Raw genomic sequence first — 19,221 nt, forward strand, 5'->3', positions numbered from 1 at the left:
ATAGGGCCTCCTTGGTGGCACAGTGATTGAGAGTCCGCCTGCTGACGCAGGGGACACGGGTTCTTGCCCCGGTCCGGGAAGATCCCACATGCCGCGGAGCGGCTGGGCCCGTGAGCCATGGCCGCTGAGCCTGCGCGTCCGGAGCCTGTGCTCCGCAACGGGAGAGGCCACAACAGTGAGAGGCCCACTTACCGCAAAAAAAAAAAAAAAAAAAAAAAAAAATCAAAAATAATGTGCATTTCTTAATGTGTCAAAAGATTTGGATACTTGTATAATTTTAAGGAATAAAAAAGATAATAAATGCTTAGCAGAGAAAATGAAGAAAAGCCAGAAGAGCCACACTCATACACAAACAGGCAGAAGATGTGTGACAACCACCAGCCTCAGAGCCCCAGTCATCCAACCCCCAAAGATCAGTTTTAACCATTCACAGTATCCCATTCCTAATTTTCCTAGGTAGGAACAACTTGCACCTTCCTAGTTTCCTGTATTTTTCTCATGGAAATGCTTAGACCTTCCTCACTGAAATGCCCTAAATAACATGGCACCACTTCAGAGGTAAACCTTCTAAGCAGATTGGAGAGTTGCAGATTGCCCAAGACAAGATAGTAGGTTCAGGCTGTCAGGTGCCCAGGTCACAGGGGAGTAACTGACCTGAATTTCCAAACCGCCACTGTGATCTGAAACTTAAAATTAATTTCCGGGTAAACACCTTCTATAGCTGGTTTCAGACCTATCACTCGCTCCTCATTCCTGAGTGTATTTATGGGTTGTGTGCCCTCCCTTGCTTGTGGGTGACTCTGGCTCAGTTGGCTTCCTGCAGTATCTGCCAGTGGGAGCAACACCCAGCTCCACCCACTTCCCAATGGTGAGCAGCCCAAGAGCTAACTCAGGGCCACAGAAGAGAGCCATTCTGCCTGCCCAGAATGAAAAGTTGTGCTTTTGGCTCATTTCCCCAAAATGTTTGTAGTCAATGACAAGAAAGTAGTCTTTATTACTAGAATTCATCTGGAGAGGGCGTGATGTCTTGACTTGCCCTCTCCTTCCTGCCTTGGAATCTCCACCAATATCCAGTCACTCCTAATAAACATGCAGTCAGTTTAAAACAACTTGCTAGTTGTGCAAGTACAGCTTCAAAATTAGGTCCGCTCATGCTGTGCCCTACACACCCATCAAACCAAACTGCTGCCTTTGAGCCTGTGATAGAAGTTCCAGAGCATTCTGGAGAGGGCTCCCTTGAGGCTTCCTGTTCTGTTCGAGGATCCCTGAGTTCCTCATCCTCCTAGGGGCACCAGAAGAAGGGGGAAGACAGAGACTATTTGATGGGTTTTTTGTTTTTATTGAAAATATATTTAAGGCCCCGTTACTCCTCTGGAAGTGGTACTGTAGAGAAATTTAAACAGAGTTTGTATAAACAGGTGTTTGGGGGATCAACTGACTTTTCTTATATTTAGTGCCTTGTGTATTGTTGGTGATTACTGAGGAACTGAATTTCACATTTACAGGCTCTCTAAGCTCATGCTTTCCTGCCTCATATTCCAAACATTTATTTGTTCTTTGGCACTCAGGGCAGAGATAGGGAAAATTAGAGGTGGCTTTTGCTTTTTGGTTTTTTGGTCCTCCTAGCCATGTGTATAGAAAGTCAACTTGTTCAACATTTTCTACTTGTAAAAACATGTGATAGGAAAAGGGGAAAATCTGGCCTGAATATGGTTTTAAGGGTGGTAGGTGAATTTCAGTAAACGAATCTTTCTTTAGAGCATGTTATTTGTATAATTAATAGTTATCAATAATTATATATAATCACAATATGCATTTATTATTATTATTATCATCAATATTATTTGGATAATTCCATCAGCTTCTAATTAGATTGATCTTCTTTCTTAATATCCCAATTGTCCTGTTCTTCAGATTGCTTTTTTGTGGGGCCCTTCTCTCATTAGGGTTTCTTAAATGTTTCAGAAATCTCACTTGAAAATACTGTAGCTTGATCTCTAACTAGCATCTTTGTGGGCTGCAGGTAAGAGCCACTTTGGAAAATGTAAGGAAGCGAATGTACGGAGACTATGATGAAATGAGACAGAAGATTCGACAGCTCACCCAGGAACTGTCAGTAAGTCAAACGTGGAGGGATGCTAGAGCTTAGAACTCCCTCTCAGTTGCTAGTGCCTGAAGATATTTGAGTTTATGATGTTCCTTATGATGGAATCGTATTTTAAATGAACCGAGGGAATTTTATCACAGAATGAAGTTTATTATCTACAGGAAAATGTTTGTGGCGAGAGTAATCTTTACAGTCAAAGCATTCCCTCCAAAATCAGGAATAAGATGAGGAAGCCAGCTACCACTACTATTATTTAGCATTGTACTGGAGACCCTAGCCAATGGAATTAAACAAGAGAAATAAATTAAACAATAAATAATAATAAATAAATGAACAGTTTATAGAGGTATAAAAACTGGACAGGTAGATGTAAAACTATCACTATTTACAAACTACATGGTGATATACCCAGAAAGCTCAAGTGAACCAATAAAAAAACTACTATAAACAATAAAAGAATTCTGTAAGGTATCAGGGTAAAAGATTAATGGACACATGTTAGGTTTCAATATACAAAAAAACAACCAGTTAGAGGAAATAACAACAACAAAAACTACCAGGTATCTGGAAGTAGACTTTAACAAGTAGAAAGATATGTCATGTACTTAGAAAGGAAGATTCAACATCATAAGATGTTAATACCATTCAAGTTAATATACAAATTTAATATAACCCAATAAAAATACCAACAGATTTTTATGTTGTTTTTTACAACTGGACTAGGTGGTTCCATGATATACAGAAAATAAATATGAAGAGTTGAAATTCTGGGGAAAAAAAGGCAATGAAGGAGACTGTCCCTCTTAATATTACAAGAAATTGAGAAAGCCTCAGTGATTAAAACAGTATATAGTATTGGCACATAAATGAATAGACATCAATGAAAAGAAGCCCAGAAATGTACCCCAATATATGATAAATGTGGCATCTGAAATGAAGGGAGGAAAATGGACCAGTCAGTATATGCTGTTGGGACAGACTTATGCCTGGGTAAATTCTGAATAGATCAAAGATGCTGAAAAATGAAACTTGAAAGTGCCAGAAGAAAATATGTGTGAATTCTTTTATACTCTTGGGGTGGGGAAGGCAGTTTCTTACTATGACATGCAATCCCAAAATCACAAAAGGAAAAGTTGATAATTTTGACTACATTAAAATGAAGACGAGGGGCTTCCCTGGTGGCGCAGTGGTTGAGAGTCCGCCTGCTGATACAGGGGACACGGGTTCGTGCCCTGGTCCGGGAGGATCCCACATGTCGCGGAGCGGCTGGGCCCGTGAGCCATGGCCGCTGAGCCTGCGTGTCCAGAGCCTGTGCTCCGCAACGGGAGAGGCCACAACAGTGAGAGGCCTGCGTACCGCAAAAAAAAAAAAAAAAAAAAAAAAAAAAATGAAGACTAGTGCTGACAAAAACACCGAAGTCAAATGACAAGCTGGGAAAAATTATTTGCCTTCATATTATAGATAATAGGTTAATATCCTGAGTATTTAAAGAGCGCCCATGAATCAAGAGGAAAAGGACCACAACTCATAAAAATAGGCAAAATATTTGTGACAGATAGTTTATAGTAAAGGAAAGATGAAGAGCTCTTAAATGTATGACGAGATGCTTGGCCTCATTCTCAATAAGAAAAATTCGCATTAAAATGGTCCTGAGATGCTATTTTCACCTAACAGACTGGCAAAACTGCAAAAGTAGGACAAGATGCTGTATTAGCCGTGCTGTGGAGGAACAGGAACATTGCTGCTTGGAATGTCGTTTGCATTACTCTTAGGGAGAACAGTTTGCAGTATCTACCCAAATTACAAATGCCTGCATCCTTTGACTCAGCAAGCTTCTTTCTAAGCATTTATTCTGTAGATCAAATCTCACATATGTGAGATGACATATATATGAACTTAGTTGTTAAGCATTGTTTGTAATAGTAAAAAGATTGGAAGCCTACACGTCCATTAAGAAGGAGAAAGTAAAATAAATTACATCTCTATAATACACAGAGTTGTAAAAAAAAAAAAAAAGAATAAAAAGAGTGAGTAAGCTCTTCAAAAAGAGATACAGAAAAATTTCAAAGATACAGAGTAAGTGGTAAAAAAAGCAAGACATAGGAAAATATCATATGTAGTGTGTTACCATTTATGTAAACCAGGAGGGGAAAATAAATATATCTAGACTGTTTTGTGTGTGTACACAAAGTTACTGGAAGGATCATCAAGAAAATAATTAACAGTGATTCCTACTTGAGGTGCAGAGTGGGCAAGGTGGTAACTGAGCAGATAGGACAGGACTGAAAGGGAGATTTATTTTAGTGTATACCTTTTCTACTTTTAAAATGTTTGAACTCTATGATGTATTACCTACTAAAAATTAAAGAAAAAATAAGCTTCCTCGGGTTTAACCTTGCTAACGCATATGGGAGAAAACATTTAAAAAATATTTGTGATTAATAACCTTGAAGAAAAAAAATCCATTTTGTATGACATACTTGCCATAAAAGTTAACATCTGCAGAAAACAGAAATATAGATCAGTAGAACAGGGTAGAAAGCCCAGAGATAAACCCACGCACCTATGGTCAATTAATCTATGACAAAGGAGGCAAGGATATACAATGGAGAAAAGACAGCCTCTTCAATAAGTGGTGCTGGGAAAACTGGACAGCTACATGTAAAAGAAGGAAATTAGAACACTCCCTAACACCATACACAAAAATAAATTCAAAATGGATTAGAGACCTAAATGTAAGACTGGACACTATAAAACTCTTAGAGGGAAACATAGGAAGAACACTCTTTGACATAAATCACAGCAAGATCTTTTTTGACTGACCTCCTAGAGTAACGGAAATAAAAACAAAAATAAACAAATGGGACCTAATGAAACTTAAAAGCTTTTGCACAGCAAAGGAAACTATAAACAAGACAAAAAGACAACCCTCAGAATGGGAGGAAATATTTGCAAACAAATCAACGAACAAAGGATTAATCTCCAAAATATATAAACAGCTCATGAAGCTCAATATTAAAAAAACAAACAACCCAATCAAAAAATGGAACCACCATATGACCCAGTCATCCCACTACTGGGCATATACCCAGAGGAAACCATAATTCAAAAAGACACATACACCCCAATGTTCACTGCAGCACTATTTACAATAGCCAGGACATGGAAGCAACCTAAATGCCTATTGACAGATGAATGGATAAAGAAGATGTGGTACATATATACAATGGAATATTACTCAGCCATAAAAAGGAATGAAATTGGGTCATTTGTAGAGACGTGGATGGACCTAGAGACTGCAATACAGAGTGAAGTAAGTCAGAAAGAGAAAAACAAATATTGTATATTAACACATATATGTATATGTGGAATCTAGAAAAATGGTACAGATGAACTGGTTTGCAAGGCAGAAATAGAGACATAGATGTAGAGAACAAACGTATGGACACCAAGGGGGGAAAGCGGGGGGTGGGTGGTGATGGGATGAATTGGGAGATTGAGATTGACATGTATACACTAATATGTATAAAATAGATAACTAATAAGAACCTGCTTATAAAAAATGAATAAATAAAATTCAAAAACAAAAGTTAACATCTGCAGGAAAGGAGCACAGTTGCCACAGTTGTGTATTAGAGTCTAGTTTATGTCTGGTCTGTGAAATTATCTGCTTAAGTAAGACCTACTGCCTTGATTACAGGGGAGGGGGGTATACAAGCATATCCACCTAGCCCATGCTCACTGACACGTAGGAAGAGATTTGTGAAATTCTCACAGACCTATGGAAATTCACTCTGCCTTCCACTGACACTAATGACTGTAATTAAAGCCAAAGGATTGGATTTGCAATAGATGCAAAAACAGATCTCTGCCCCCTGCTTTCCATTGCCCCCTCCTACACGCCCTGTTTTCTCATGCTAGACTGTTGTAGGAGCTCAGTCTCCACCCTCAGTCTCCTCCTCCTCCAGGCCACACCACGGACTGTAGCCAGGTTAAGATGCTAACTTACTGCTGTATGAACACACCGTGAGCAGGAGCATGCCTCCTGGGCCTGGGCTGCTGTTTCAGCTCTCTCTCCCACTCCCAAGGGTGCACCTCTCACTCTCTCATGCCTGGCTGCTTCCTGTGGCTCCCACAGGCCACACGGGGTCTGCCCTTGAGCCTTCCCAGAAACCTTACCCCTGGTTCTGCTGCCTCCCAGCCTTTGTTTTTCTGGCCGCACTGCGAGGCTTGTGGGATCTTAGTTCCCCGACCAGGGATTGAACCTGGGCCCTCGGCAGTGAGAGCGCGGAGTTCCAACCACCGGACTGCCAGGGAAGTCCTCTCCCGGACTTTCTATATCCAGCCCTTCTTTAAGGTCTAGTTTAAGGCTGGCCTCTGTTGAATCTCTCTCAGACGTGTTAAATACACGTCCAACAAAGACAGCACAACAACTGCAGCAGCCACAAAACAACTCTTGAGAACTGGTTGAGCCCAAAGTATATTCCTTCCATGGTGAGTAGAAATAAGCAAGATGGGACTTCCCTGGTGGTGCAGTGGTTGAGAATACGCCTGCCATTGCAGGTGACACGGGTTTGAGCCCTGATCCGGGAAGATCCCGCATGCTGCGGACCAACTAAGCCTGTGTGCCACAACTACTGAGCCTGTGCTCTAGAGCCCATGAGTCACAACTACTGAAGCCCGCATGCCTAGAGCCCGTGCTCTGCAACAAGAGAAGCCACTGCAGTGAGAAGCCCGCACACTGCAACAAAGAGTGGCCCCCGCTCGCCGCAACTAGAGAAAGCCTGCACACAGCAACGAAAACCCAATGCAGCCAAAAATAAATAAATAAATAAATTTATAAAGAAAAAAGCAAGATGGCACAAGAAGGTATCCAACTGCATTCTAGGTTCTAAAAGTAGCTGTTCCACTTCCTAGCTATTTGCATACAAATCCCTTAACTTATCTGATTCTGTTTCCTCCCTATAAAAGAGAATGTTCTGGCTGCCGCAGAGTGTTGCGAGGACTAAGTGAAGCCCTGTGGGGGAATGTGTGAATATGATCCGAAGGAAAAGTAGTCTTGTCTTTCTACTCTCTGGGTCATGCAGATGGTGACTTTTTAATTTAAAGCTGTACGTGAAATATCACTGACCCGGATGTGGCTACCATCAGGGGAATATTCCAGCCTAACTGAAGGTTCATGAGAGTGTGTGCATTGGTTGTGTGTAACTGAAGGTTGTGAGTGTGTGCATCGGTTGTGTGTAACTGAGGGTTGTCGTGTGCGTTGGTGGTGTGTAACTGAAGGTTGTGAGTGTGTGTGCATTGGTTGTGTGTAACTGAAGGTTGCATGAGTGTGTGCATCGGTTGTGTGTAACTGAAGGTTGTCGTGAGTGTGTGTGCATTGGTGTGTAACTGAAGGTTGCATGAGTGTGTGTGCATTGGTTGTGTGTAACTGAAGGTTGCATGAGTGTGTGTGCATTGGTTGTGTGTAACTGTCTTCTCAATCTGTCCAGGTTTCACAGGCTCAGCAGGATTATCAGGAGAATTACATCCAAACCCAGTCGTCAGCCCTGGACAGTTTTAATACCATGAACTCGGCTTTGGTGTCAGACTCCATCAGCCTGCAGGTATTCATCTGCTCCCGATTCGCCTGGGTCTCCTCTGTTCCAGTGCAGGAGAGCTTAGCCAAGGGTGGGCCCTGTGTCTTTATAGAAAAGTAAGTCACAGAATGTCTTCAGCTCATTATTCGGAATCCTTTACACACAGCCACAGTAAAGGCCAGGCCAGGGAGACGGTGAAGGAAGGAAGCCGATGGAAATGCTTCCAAGCTGAGACTCTCAACTTTGGAGTTGCAGTTGTTTTTGCGCTTATTAAAATGGGGGGTTAGATCCTGAGTTCAGTGCTAGAGATGTCACTTGTTCCACTAGACACCCAAGTGGTTCTAAGTGTCAGTGCCTAAAACAGCACATCAGCCCGTCCCTTAAGCCCCAGTGTTACGAGAAGTTCCACCAACCATAGGAAAGCCAGACTTAAGCAAAGGCAATCTGCGTTCATTCGTGACAGGTGACTCCCAGAGGTTGTAAGGTACTTTTTCCTAATTTAGAAATTATTATGATTACTATTTTTTGGCTGCGAGGCATGTGGGATCTTAGTTCCCCAGTCAGGGATCGAACCTGCACCCCCTGCATTGGAAGCATGGCGTCTTAACCACTGGACCGCCAGGGAAGTCCCTAGAAATTATTTTGCTTTGAAAGAAATCATGTGGCTTCCAAAGAATATCTTGTAGTACCAGGCAGGGAAGCAAAAAGAGTCAGGATCCCACATTTGTGCAAATGTGTGTGGTCACCACACGTCAAGGGGGTTTTTCTCTTGATTAGTTTGATTTGCTAGGAGTTAACCCCTCATATGCTGCCCATTGTTAGTCTTCCGACTGAACCCCCCAACGTAACATGCAAATTAACTTGAAAATGTTCAGAGTAAAGCATTATATTCACCAGAAGCAGCTTCCCTTGGCTTTAATTTCCAAACATGCAAATAATAGTTTGTCCCCTTCCAACTTTATTTGGCTCTTATCTCTTTACCTTCCTTTTGAAAGTTCACACAAGCTATTTCACATCCTTTCTGGTTCTCTATAAATAATTTGCTAGATAAGCAAACAAATTTTCATGTTGGGATTATCCACTTCCCTTAGGATCTAGTATTCTCTACTAACAGCTGTTCGGGCAGTAGTGCCAACAGCAAAGCTAGGCCATGGTCCCGCAGTGGGCCTGGGTGGGCCTTGTGTTTGGATTTGTCTGGGAGGCCCATTTCTGGTGGGGCCTCTGCGTCCCACCCTTTTCCTGGCTCTCCCATAGTGCCTGGCAGCTTTCCCCTGGCCTCAGGCCAAGCCCTACTTTGGGTCTGGTTTATTCAGGAGCCTTTATTTTCCCTTCCTCCTGCTATCAAGGGGGTTCACCCAGGCTCCCTTTCCTTCCCTCTCAGATATCTCTCTACTGGCCAACCAGGAAATGCTGTATCTCACCTGAGTTCAGATCTGGTTGGTATCTGGGTTTTCTTCCCCATCATACTTCTGATTTGCCACCCCACTGTTGATTAAAAAAAAAAAACCATACAACCTAAAAGTTCAGAGTTCTGTTTTATTCGGGGACCTTACTGAGCCCTATAGCCTGGGAATCAGCCTCTCAGACAGCTCTGAGGAGCTGCTCCAAAGGGGCGAGGGAGGAACCAGGATAGATAGGAGTTTCGCTTAAAAAAAAAATGTAGCCAAACATCAGAAGATTACTGTTAATCTCAAAAAAACCAGACATCTTCAGTTAATGTTTTTAGTGCTTTTCTATGTATAAGAAGATGTAAGAGTCTGGGCTCATTGAAATTATTTCTTTGGTTTGCATCTTAACTATCTAGGGCTAGTATCCTGCTTTCTTCCATCTTGAATCCCCCTCAGGGCACACTGTTGAGTGGGCTGCGGTGGCTGATGACTTGATGGTGGGCAACAGTCATTGTTTACTGGAATGGCAGGCAACATTTTTGTCCACACCACTGACACGCCAGGCATTTACTTCAGAGGTCAACTGTTAGAACAGGGTCCACCCTAACCCAGGGACTCTGACTGATTTCTAGTTACAGTCTAGTCTCTTATTCCAGGGTAGACAGAGGAGCCTTATAATGAAAAGATTAAAAACTGTTGTTTAAAAAAAACAAAAAAAGGAGGGAGTGGAGGCTGGGGAAGAGGGAGGAGCAGAGGAAAGAAATACATCATCTCATGGCCAGGAAACCCAACTGAGTCTGAAAATAGTTGGCTTCTTATTTCTTCCATTGTCTAGTCTACCCCATTTTCATTATTACTGACGAGACCAGATCCTTGGTTTGATTTTATAGAATGTCAAAGCTGGAAAGCACTATTGAGATGATCTCCAACCCCCTTGTTTTATGGATAAACAAACTGAGGCTAACAGAAATGACTTGAACAAAGTGTATAGCTAGTCCAGGGCTCCAGCCCTGGTCTCTTGGTCCAGATATAGGTTCTGAGCACAAGACCGGTCTCTGTAAAGCCAGTGGGACTTGGAGAGAGGGTTGTTGGCCAGATGGTTTCTAAGGCTCCTTGCATCTCCAATGCTGTGATTCCAACTTTCAAATGGCTTCTGTATTTTCTTTAATATCTATTTACCACCATTGAAAATCCTTTCTACTGATTCGAATAGGTTTAGGCATGAGGCTTATTCTCCAAAGTGGAAGCTAAGGGGTGGAGGAGCTTCAGAGACTGGTCATCTACAAAGAGGACACAGGTATTAGGATGTGTGTTCAACACCAGAGTTTCCAGATCTTCTAATATAAAGTTGTAGGTGACTTCAGGAGGTGGTAGAAGGTGCCCATAAACCTGTGTCTGGTGGTAGAAATTCTGGGGTTGTGGAAGCCATTTCTCTGTAAGGAGAGTTAAGCAAGTGACCCGAAGCATGAAATAGCAACGATATTAAGTTAAGCATTCCTGTTCCAGTGGGCAGCCTGGAGCAGTAAGCAACAGGTTTCTGACACTTGTCAGGCACTTGTGGGGGTCACAGACTCAGCTCCCTGCCCCTCCCTTCATCACCACCCTTCTCTGCCTGAGCGAGGGAGATGAAGCATTTACAGGCATTACAGTGAGCTCAGCCCTGTTGTCGCTGTCCTGGCAGCTCGTCTAGAAGTACAGAAGTAAACAACCTGTTTAAGAAAAAAGGGGAATATCTCCATTTTATAAAACACGTATTTTGTTTTCTGATTTCAGTTTGGGAATATGGAAAATATAGAAGATACGAAGAAGAAAATTAATGCCATCTATAATCCTATCCCATAGTGAAAATCATTATTTGGATTTTGGTGACTCCTTCTAGTCTTTTTTTTTTTTTTTTTCTAGGCATGAATACATTTGGATAGATGCTCATGCATTATTTTTTTCAAAATGGGATTCTTCTGTACTTACTGTTTTCAAACCCATTTTTTTTCCATGTGAAATTACGTATTACAAACATTTTTCCTTGGAAAAGTGTTTTAATCCATTTCCATCCATCCTAAGCAGTGGCAAGTGGTGTTAGCAGCAGCCATGGCATGTTACGGGGGAAAGCTGGCTGGCCCACCCAAGTGCAGGGCGGCAGACCTCCTGACCACCAGGGGGGGCCCTCAGGCGCTCTAACACCAGGGTCCCAGGCTTGCAGCTCCTGTGGGCCGATGCCTCCCTCGGCCGTTAATGACAAAGGGATGTCCCGGTGTATGACTCTGGCCATGTTTTCTCACACCGCTAGATCTGGTTTTTATTTTCATCCTGACAGAAAACCCTTGTGGACGTTACTTTGGAGAATAGCAACATTAAGGCTCAAGTCAGAAATCTGCAGCAGACATATGAAGCCTCCATGGACAAGCTGCGGGAAAAGCAGAGGCAGTTAGAGGTAGCACAGGTGGAAAACCAGCTGCTGAAAATGAAGGTAAAGTACAGGAGTGTAGATTTCCCACTAACCTTTCTCTCTTCTCTCCTTCTTTTCTCTCTTCTCCCATCGCCAACTCTCCCATTTCCCTCTCTCTCTTCTCTTCTTTGTTGGGCTTCCCCACCCTTTTTGTGGCCAACCCCACAGGATTTGACTTGAAGGGACTGAGGGGGTTTCTGTGTTCACAGCTGCCAGTGCAGATTGGGGGTACCCTGTGTATACCCCTATTGGGCTCTCCTGCCTTGGTCCCGGTGGCCTCAAGGGCTCCTGAGACCTCATCGTGGCACTGCTCTTATGTACTGAGAGGACACTTGGGCTGCCCACAGGTCCAGGACTTCAGAAGCTTCACTGTTTAGATTCTCTCTGAGATTCCATGGCCTCATTGTCTGGTTTGACAATGAAGAGCTGAAGGGCCCCCAGGAAGAAAATGGGTAGGCGACCAAGGACTCTGGGCAGTGTCCCTCCTGCCCCCAGGTCGCGCTTATTCCTCAGCTCAGCTTCTAAGGCCCTGGAGATGTTAGTGCTCCTTCCAGCTTTGAAACTTCCAGGAACCGACCCACGAATGGCTCACAGAAGTGACTCAACAAATTATTTCCTGAATGAATTTGTTTTTATTTAAGCCTGTGCTTTTCAGATTGTGTTCAACACAGCCTTAGGCTATTCTAGGGGAGAGTGTGTTATGGGTAGTGTGCCATGTGATTTATTGCTCAAACCAGAGTATGTTCAGGAGTGAAAGGAGGTGCTATTAAGAATTTAGTTAGGGGAACAAACTGGGCCACGTGGTCCCCTACCTATGGGCTGCCTCAGGGACAGCTGATGGGGAGCATGGGCCACCACACCACACTGTGTAGCCTCTGTGATGGCTGCCCCGTAGGCTGTGCCATCACCACCCACTTGGCCAAACACAACCACCTGGGAAGGGGGAGGGACCAGAGAGCTACACAGTCGATCAGCTCCTCTTTGCTTTCACTTCAAACAGGGACACTCTTCTACTTTTTCATATATTGTATTTCTGCGTAAGAGTTACTTTGGAAAAAAAGGTATTTGTTGCTGAAAAATTCTGAAATGACTGTTTGGAGTCTTTTCCTCAATGTAGGATCTCTGTGCAGTCATTCATTCCACAAATATGTACTGAGTATCTACTCTCTGCACCTGTGCTCTTCATCCATGTCTGTTCCAGAGGTGCTGTGGTGTCAGGGAGGCCAAGCCTCTAAATCCAGTCCGCAATTGCCTGTTGTAGAGACTAATGCTTTACTTTACCCAACCCCACACCCCCCAAATTACAAAAGTGACGGGACTCAGAGTATTTCATGTGACCTGGATGCAGCGTAAACAGGACGTGAGGGACAGAGCCCATTCTAGAATTGGAGATGGAGTGCAGGACACGCTGGGTCTCTTTCAGCTAATGATAACCTCTGTTCAGGATTTCCCATTTTGTGGTTTCTTGGTACCAAAACTTGCCTAGAGATGAGAGGGGAGATTGAGAGGGCGTCAAGAGAGACTTTTGTCCAGTCTTTGGAGTAAACATCATGTAGCCTATCCGGGTTGTAGTACACCTTACTTATCCAGAGGTTACCTACCCAGCTAACTCAGCTCTCTTAAACAAGCAGTAAGCTGGAAGGAAGCGACACAAACCTTCAGAGGCCATAAAATCAATGGCCTGAAGTTCACAGGTGAGGGCAGGGCCAGGGAAGAAAGGAAACACCAGCCACTCCCAACATAAGCCTGCTTGCCCACGGCTCTACTTTTTCTCATCTCCTAAGCTAGGCCTGTGCAAGCCCCCAGGAGCCCCCAGCTAAGGTCCCCCAAACCAGATGGGAACATTTCCAAACACAACATTTGGAAAAGCACAAAGGTATGGAAAGGATGAGTCCAGATTTCTTATATGAGCTTAAGTGTTTCCTAGAGACTGATTGGCCAGTGTAACTAATGGGATGGCTTCAACTCCATGTGGGCAGCTTCTCTTCAAAGGCCTTCCTGCTTTTCTGACTTAAAAAATTTTTTAAAGTAATGTATGCGCCTGGGGGGAAAAGTCAAACAATATGAAAGGTAACATAGAGTGCATAGCCTGCACCATTTTACATTCCTACCAGCCATGTAAGAGGATTCCAATTTCTCCCCATCCTTGCCAACACTGGTTACTCTCTTTTATTGATTATAGTCATCCTCGTAGGTGTGAAGCTCATTGTAGTTTTGCATTTCCCTGATAACTAATGATGTTAAGCATCAGTTCTTGTGCTTATTGGTCATTTCGATATCTTCTCTGGAGTCTCTATCAGATCCTTTGCCCATTTTTAAATTGGGTTATTTATATTTTATTATTGGGTTGTAAAAATTCTTCATATATTCCAGATACAAGTTATTAGATAAATAATTTACAAATATTTCCCCCCACTCTAGGTGTTATCTTTTCAATTTCTTGATGCTATCCTTTGAAGCACAGACGTTTTTAATATTGAATATTGATGAAGTCTTATTTATCTCTTTTTCATCAGTTATGCTTCTGGTGCCATATCTAATTTTAATCAAAGGTCACAAAGATTTGCCTTATGGTTTTCTTCTAAGAGTTTTATAGTTTTGGCTTTCACATTTAAACCTTTAATCCATTTCGAGTTAATTTTTGTATATGGTGTATTAGGGATCCAACTTCATTCTTTTTTATGTGACAGATCTGATCATCCCAGCACCATTTGTTGAAAGGTCTGTTCTTGTCCCAGTGAATGATCTTGGTAGATAATTGTTTAACATTTAATATTTATAACAGATAAATTATTTACTTGGTTTCAAAGTTAAATCTACAAAACAAAGAAATAGAACATCAATATCTGTAATCCCCTCTTTTCTCTTTAACTCCCTCCTTCCTCCTATAGCAAACCTTTTTACTTTTTAATTTTGTAGGACTCCGACCCAACCCTAATAACGTAGTCGTCTTATTTTCAGCCCACAGTAGAATACTGAAGAATTTAAAAAGCATATCTTTCTGAGGCCAATTAGAGTGTGGATATATTAACTAGAGAAAAAGGTTTGTTAAAACTGATAGAATAAAAGATGATAAAATTTCAGAAGCAAAAGAACATTAGACAGGAAGAGTCATTGAAGAAAGAGGTCAATAAGACAGTGGAGCATGATACATTTTAGAGAATTCAGTTTAAAAATGGCTACATTTGGGGGGCAAGGTTGACACTTAGAGAGGTACGTTTCTGCCTTTTGAAAAATTCACTCCCGTGGAGCACCTTTTCCAGATAATATCAAGTAAATGAGTGTAAGGGGCCCCTTTTAATTTTCTCTGCACCTGCTCACCCCTTTTCCTTCTGCTACCTCTTTCCCCATTAGTTCCTGTGCCTCTGTCTCCTGCAGAGCCCTGGGGCATGGGTCCACTCCCCCGTGAGTCCACACTTGATACCTACAGAGTGAAAGGTGTGGATTCCCCCTGAGCCCACCAGAGTTGTAGCTCTGAAGTGAGTCTCTCTGCAGGTGGAATCCTCCCAAGAAGCCAACGCAGAGGTGATGAGGGAGATGACCAGGAAGCTGTACAGCCAGTATGAAGAAAGGCTGCATGAAGAGCAGCAGAGGCACAGTGCCGAGAAAGAGGCGCTCCTGGTGTGTTATGTCCTACCTGCTGATGGGATAGCAGAGGGTTTGGGGTGCATTATTGTTGGTGAGCTTTACATGGTAGGGTTTGTGCTCAGAGGTGAGTTAGTGGACTCTAACGTGGGTGACGGGTCAAGGAATTTATTATTTGCTGATTCACTGCTCTCCCTTCTCCCTCCCTTCCTTTACTCACCACCTTCCCTGCTTGGAATAGTCCTCAATCACCACTTTCTCTAGCTGGTCTGACCCTTTGCCAGCCTCCGAGCAGATCCTGGGCTTACCTGCAGCCACGCCCTTGCTCACTCCATTTGCTCTTCCTTGCCCGTCCTTGATCCTACCTACGCTCCCTGAGAGCCCCGAAGATGCCAGCATCTCCACGAATGAAGTCTTTCCCAGTCACACACCTGCAAGTGTCCTCTGTCCCTGGGAAACCCACACTTCCTCTGCTCTTTGCCATGGAATTCTCTTGTCCCTGTTGTTGGAGCTGGGCTGTATGTCTCACATCTTGGCTTCTCTAGAAGAGCATAAATTCCTTGAAGGCAGGGACTCCATTCTGCCTTATCTTGTGTCCTCACAGGCTTAATACATGTGCTGATTCATTGACTGAGTTGGTGCTTTGCAATATGGGAGAAAGATCTGGGCATTCTGCATTCAATTCCAGATACAGCCCTAATTCCGTTTAGGTTGTGTGACACCCTGAGCACCTAGTCAGGGGATAAATAACATTTGTAGGCTCTTTTTAGACATAAAGAGTCAAGGGGAAAAAAAGGAGAAAAAATAAGTAGGCCCATTAAAAAGCCATGCAATGTGTCTTTATTCACTGGTGAGAACCAGAATCATGAAATTTGAGTTCATGATCTGTGAGACACTTCTAGGCCCCCAGGTCATGCTTTTAAAGAGACATGATGATTTAGCCAGGCCTGAGCTGTTTGGACCCTGATTGGTAGCGACTCCATGCTCTGCTGAGGAGAGTGCGTTTCTTTTGCAGGAAGAAACCAATAGTTTTCTGAAAGCCATTGAAGAAGCTAATAAAAAGATGCAAGCGGCGGAGATGAGCCTAGAGGAGAAGGACCAGAGGATCGGGGAGTTGGACAGGCTGATAGAGCGCATGGAGAAGGTATCACAGCGTGGGGCCCGGGGCCCCCTCGCCCAGCCTCCCTTGCGGTGCAGCAGTTCCCCTGCAGGCCTGCCCCAAAGTATGAGAAGCCCTCACCACTGATCCCTCTCATCCCTGCAATTTGTGACTTGAAAAAAACAAAGAGAAAAGTGTAAAAGAAAGTATAAGGAAGTCCCACAAAGTTCTAATTTTTCCCGTGGTGAAAATTTTGATGCTTCAAAAAACATTACGTATAAAATTATTTACAGAAACTAATATTTTAGCAGCCCTGCTTTGCTGGGACCCCAAGCATGAACTTAGATTACTTGTTGAGCAGGCAAGCCCTATTTCGACATTACAGCGACACCCCAAGCCCTGCCTGGGTCTGAAGGGTTGGCTTTTCTCTGACACTCTGTGTCGGAGCGGGGGACACTGCCTTTCTCTGTGGGTTTGTGGGGGAGGCCTGCAGAAGGCAGGAGCTCTGCCTGGATAATGAGCCAGTCTAGAGAAAGGGAAGAGGGAGCCTGGAAATTAGGCAGGAAGTGGAGAAACGGGAAGGAGGGGTGGGAGAGAGGAAAGAGAAAAAAGAAGAGAGAGAAAGGGCGGGTGACCTTTAGCAGGTGACGGCTTGCTGCTGGGGGAGGCGGGTAGTTGAAGGCTAGAGCTGTGGCTGCTTCCTGGAAAGCGACTCTCTGGTGACATGAGTTTTGCAGAACAGCACTGACCGGCCAAGACCTGACCCATCAGCATCCCGTAACTCACTCACGCTGGATGCTGAGAATCCCCAGGCTGACGACGGAGGGAGGGGGAGTGACAGTGTGAGCAGGGTCAACAACTGGGCTCCCGGGTGATTCTGAGAAGAGGGCTGACCCGTGGTGTTTGCGGCATGATCCCCTTCACCGTCCCCTGACAAGGGAGGTGTAACCAGCTTGGGAACAGCCTTAAATGCAATACTGTGGAGCTTCGGGGCTGGTGGGGGGCTCCTGTTTTGGGTAACATCTTTTTTGGGGAGGGACTTGAGCAAATAGAGAGTCAATTACAATTTCGCCTCCACCCTCTGGGAAAGCAGAATCCCATGCGTTATTGAAGAGCGGGTAAGTGGCATGGTTAGAGCTAATGTCAACATTGGCTGGAGGTGGCAGTCATAATAATTGGGCAACGAAGGCATTTTCTAGAACGTGGGTGAGCTATCTCCCACATCACCACTCTCCTACAACAGCAGACGGTGCTGGTTAAAGCACACACTCCCCCTGGGTGACAGACTGTCCTGCAGCAAGCAGAAGCCAGGTGAGCGGGCAGCACGGGGAGATGTACAGACAGACTGTCCATGTGCTGGTTAAGAATATGGGTGTTAGGATCAGACAGACCTAGGGTTTGAGTCTTGCCTCTCTTTCTCATTGTGGGCAGTTACTTGACTTTTCCAAATTCAGTTTCCTCTTCTGTAAAATGCTGACAATAGTAATTCTTAATCTTAGGCCTTCTGTGAGGAGTACACGAGAAAAATCCGTGCCAAGTGCTCAGCACGGGGCCTGGCATATATAAAGTCGGGGCTCACAAATGTGTGACTCTGATTTTTATGTTGTTACTTGCATAAATGCCTGCCCCTGGTGTCAGCTTCTTTTTCAGCTGGACCTGTTCTGTAGCTGAGTTTCTTTGTACCCTTGCGATTCTGAAAGTTCCCAGCTTTTTCCCACTGATGTCCACGTGCAGCCCGGGTAAGGGCCATATGGCTGGGGGCCAGGCTGGTGTTGGTAAGGCCGGCCGTCCCTGCCAGCGTTTGTGTGACACAAAATGTTCCCCACGTCCTCTTGGCTTTTTCTTTAGTGATTGAAAATCTATTGTCCTTCCCCTTAATCTTTCCCATTTAAGCTAGCGAAATGCTTGCTTTATTTAGCTAAGATTAGATTACCCATTTACTGGTTTTCCCCCTTCAGGGATAAATCTGGGACAGCAGGAACCGTGCCAAATCTCTGTCACACAGGATGTGAACAGCATGCCCACAGAGTTTGTATTCCTGTTCTCGCCTATTTTTGGATTTTTCTCGAGGACAAACCATGTGCTTTTGAATGGCTTCTGTGCTGTATCCCTTAGTTTACTGTTCTCAGCATTGTGTGCCAAACACCTTTTTTTCCTGATCAGTAGAAGTCTTGTAAGGACTGTGTTCTATCAGAGACTCTTCTGCAGAATAGGTAATATTCTATGCCTTGATCTCAGTGGTGGTTTCACCAGGTAATGTGTATACAAATGTATTGATTGTGCAATACTCACTTAAGATTTGTTGTACCTCAATTTAGAAAAAAAATCGAATTTTAAAGTATGCTGTAAGTTAAGCCTTGCCCTACTTTAAGACAGCTTTTTGGGGAGTCTGAGGGAAGGCTCGCTTGTTAAAGAATCATCATTATAGGGCTTCCCTGGTGGCGCAGTGGTTGAGAGTCCGCCTGCCGATGCAGGGGACACGGGTTCATGCCCCGGTCCGGGAAGATCCCACATGCCGCGGAGCGGCTGGGCCCGTGAGCCATGGCCGCTGAGCCTGCGCGTCCGGAACCTGTGCTCCGCAACGGGAGAGGCCACAACAGTGAGAGGCCCGCGTACCGCAAAAAAAAAAAAAAAAAAGAATCATCATTATTATTTCAGGGCTAATATAAACTTCCAGCCAGTGGCAGAACCCGTGGGGACAGTAAGAAAGTGCATTCGCTGTAGAGATTTAAAAGCAGTAATAAAACCCCACTGAAAAGTCGGTCTTCCTTCATTATTCTTAGTACATCGATGATAACACGCCCTTCCTCCCGTGGTGGACTGCTCCGGAGCTCTGGTCTACCCTTGGTCTGCCACTGCTTACAGCTTCAGAAGTTGAGGGGGCTAAAGCTGCAAGGATCTGCTTTGAATATTTGGTGGAAAAGACGTTTGGAATGTGTATAAGTAGCCAGAGCTTGTTGGGGAGAACTTCTGAGGTTAAAGATGAGGCACAGCCATACTTAGAGAAGGACCTAAAG

General features: G+C 44.0%; 1 protein-coding gene across 3 annotated transcripts in view; it reads left to right on the top strand.

Moving 5' to 3' along the window:
• The window catches only part of MYZAP (myocardial zonula adherens protein), a 118,356-nt gene that overhangs the window by 42,906 nt on the left and 56,229 nt on the right, over positions 1-19,221 (top strand). For all 3 annotated transcript variants that reach the window (XM_081228754.1, XM_081228752.1, XM_081228753.1), the window contains 5 exons: positions 2,024-2,116; positions 7,600-7,713; positions 11,389-11,541; positions 15,016-15,141; positions 16,121-16,249. In XM_081228754.1, the coding sequence (XP_081084880.1) occupies positions 2,024-2,116; positions 7,600-7,713; positions 11,389-11,541; positions 15,016-15,141; positions 16,121-16,249 (615 nt within the window). The remainder of the gene's footprint in view (positions 1-2,023; positions 2,117-7,599; positions 7,714-11,388; positions 11,542-15,015; positions 15,142-16,120; positions 16,250-19,221) is intronic.

Source organism: Mesoplodon bidens (assembly GCF_964165515.1).
Source record: "Mesoplodon bidens genome assembly, chromosome: 3".
NCBI classification, from domain to species: domain Eukaryota; kingdom Metazoa; phylum Chordata; class Mammalia; order Artiodactyla; family Ziphiidae; genus Mesoplodon; species Mesoplodon bidens.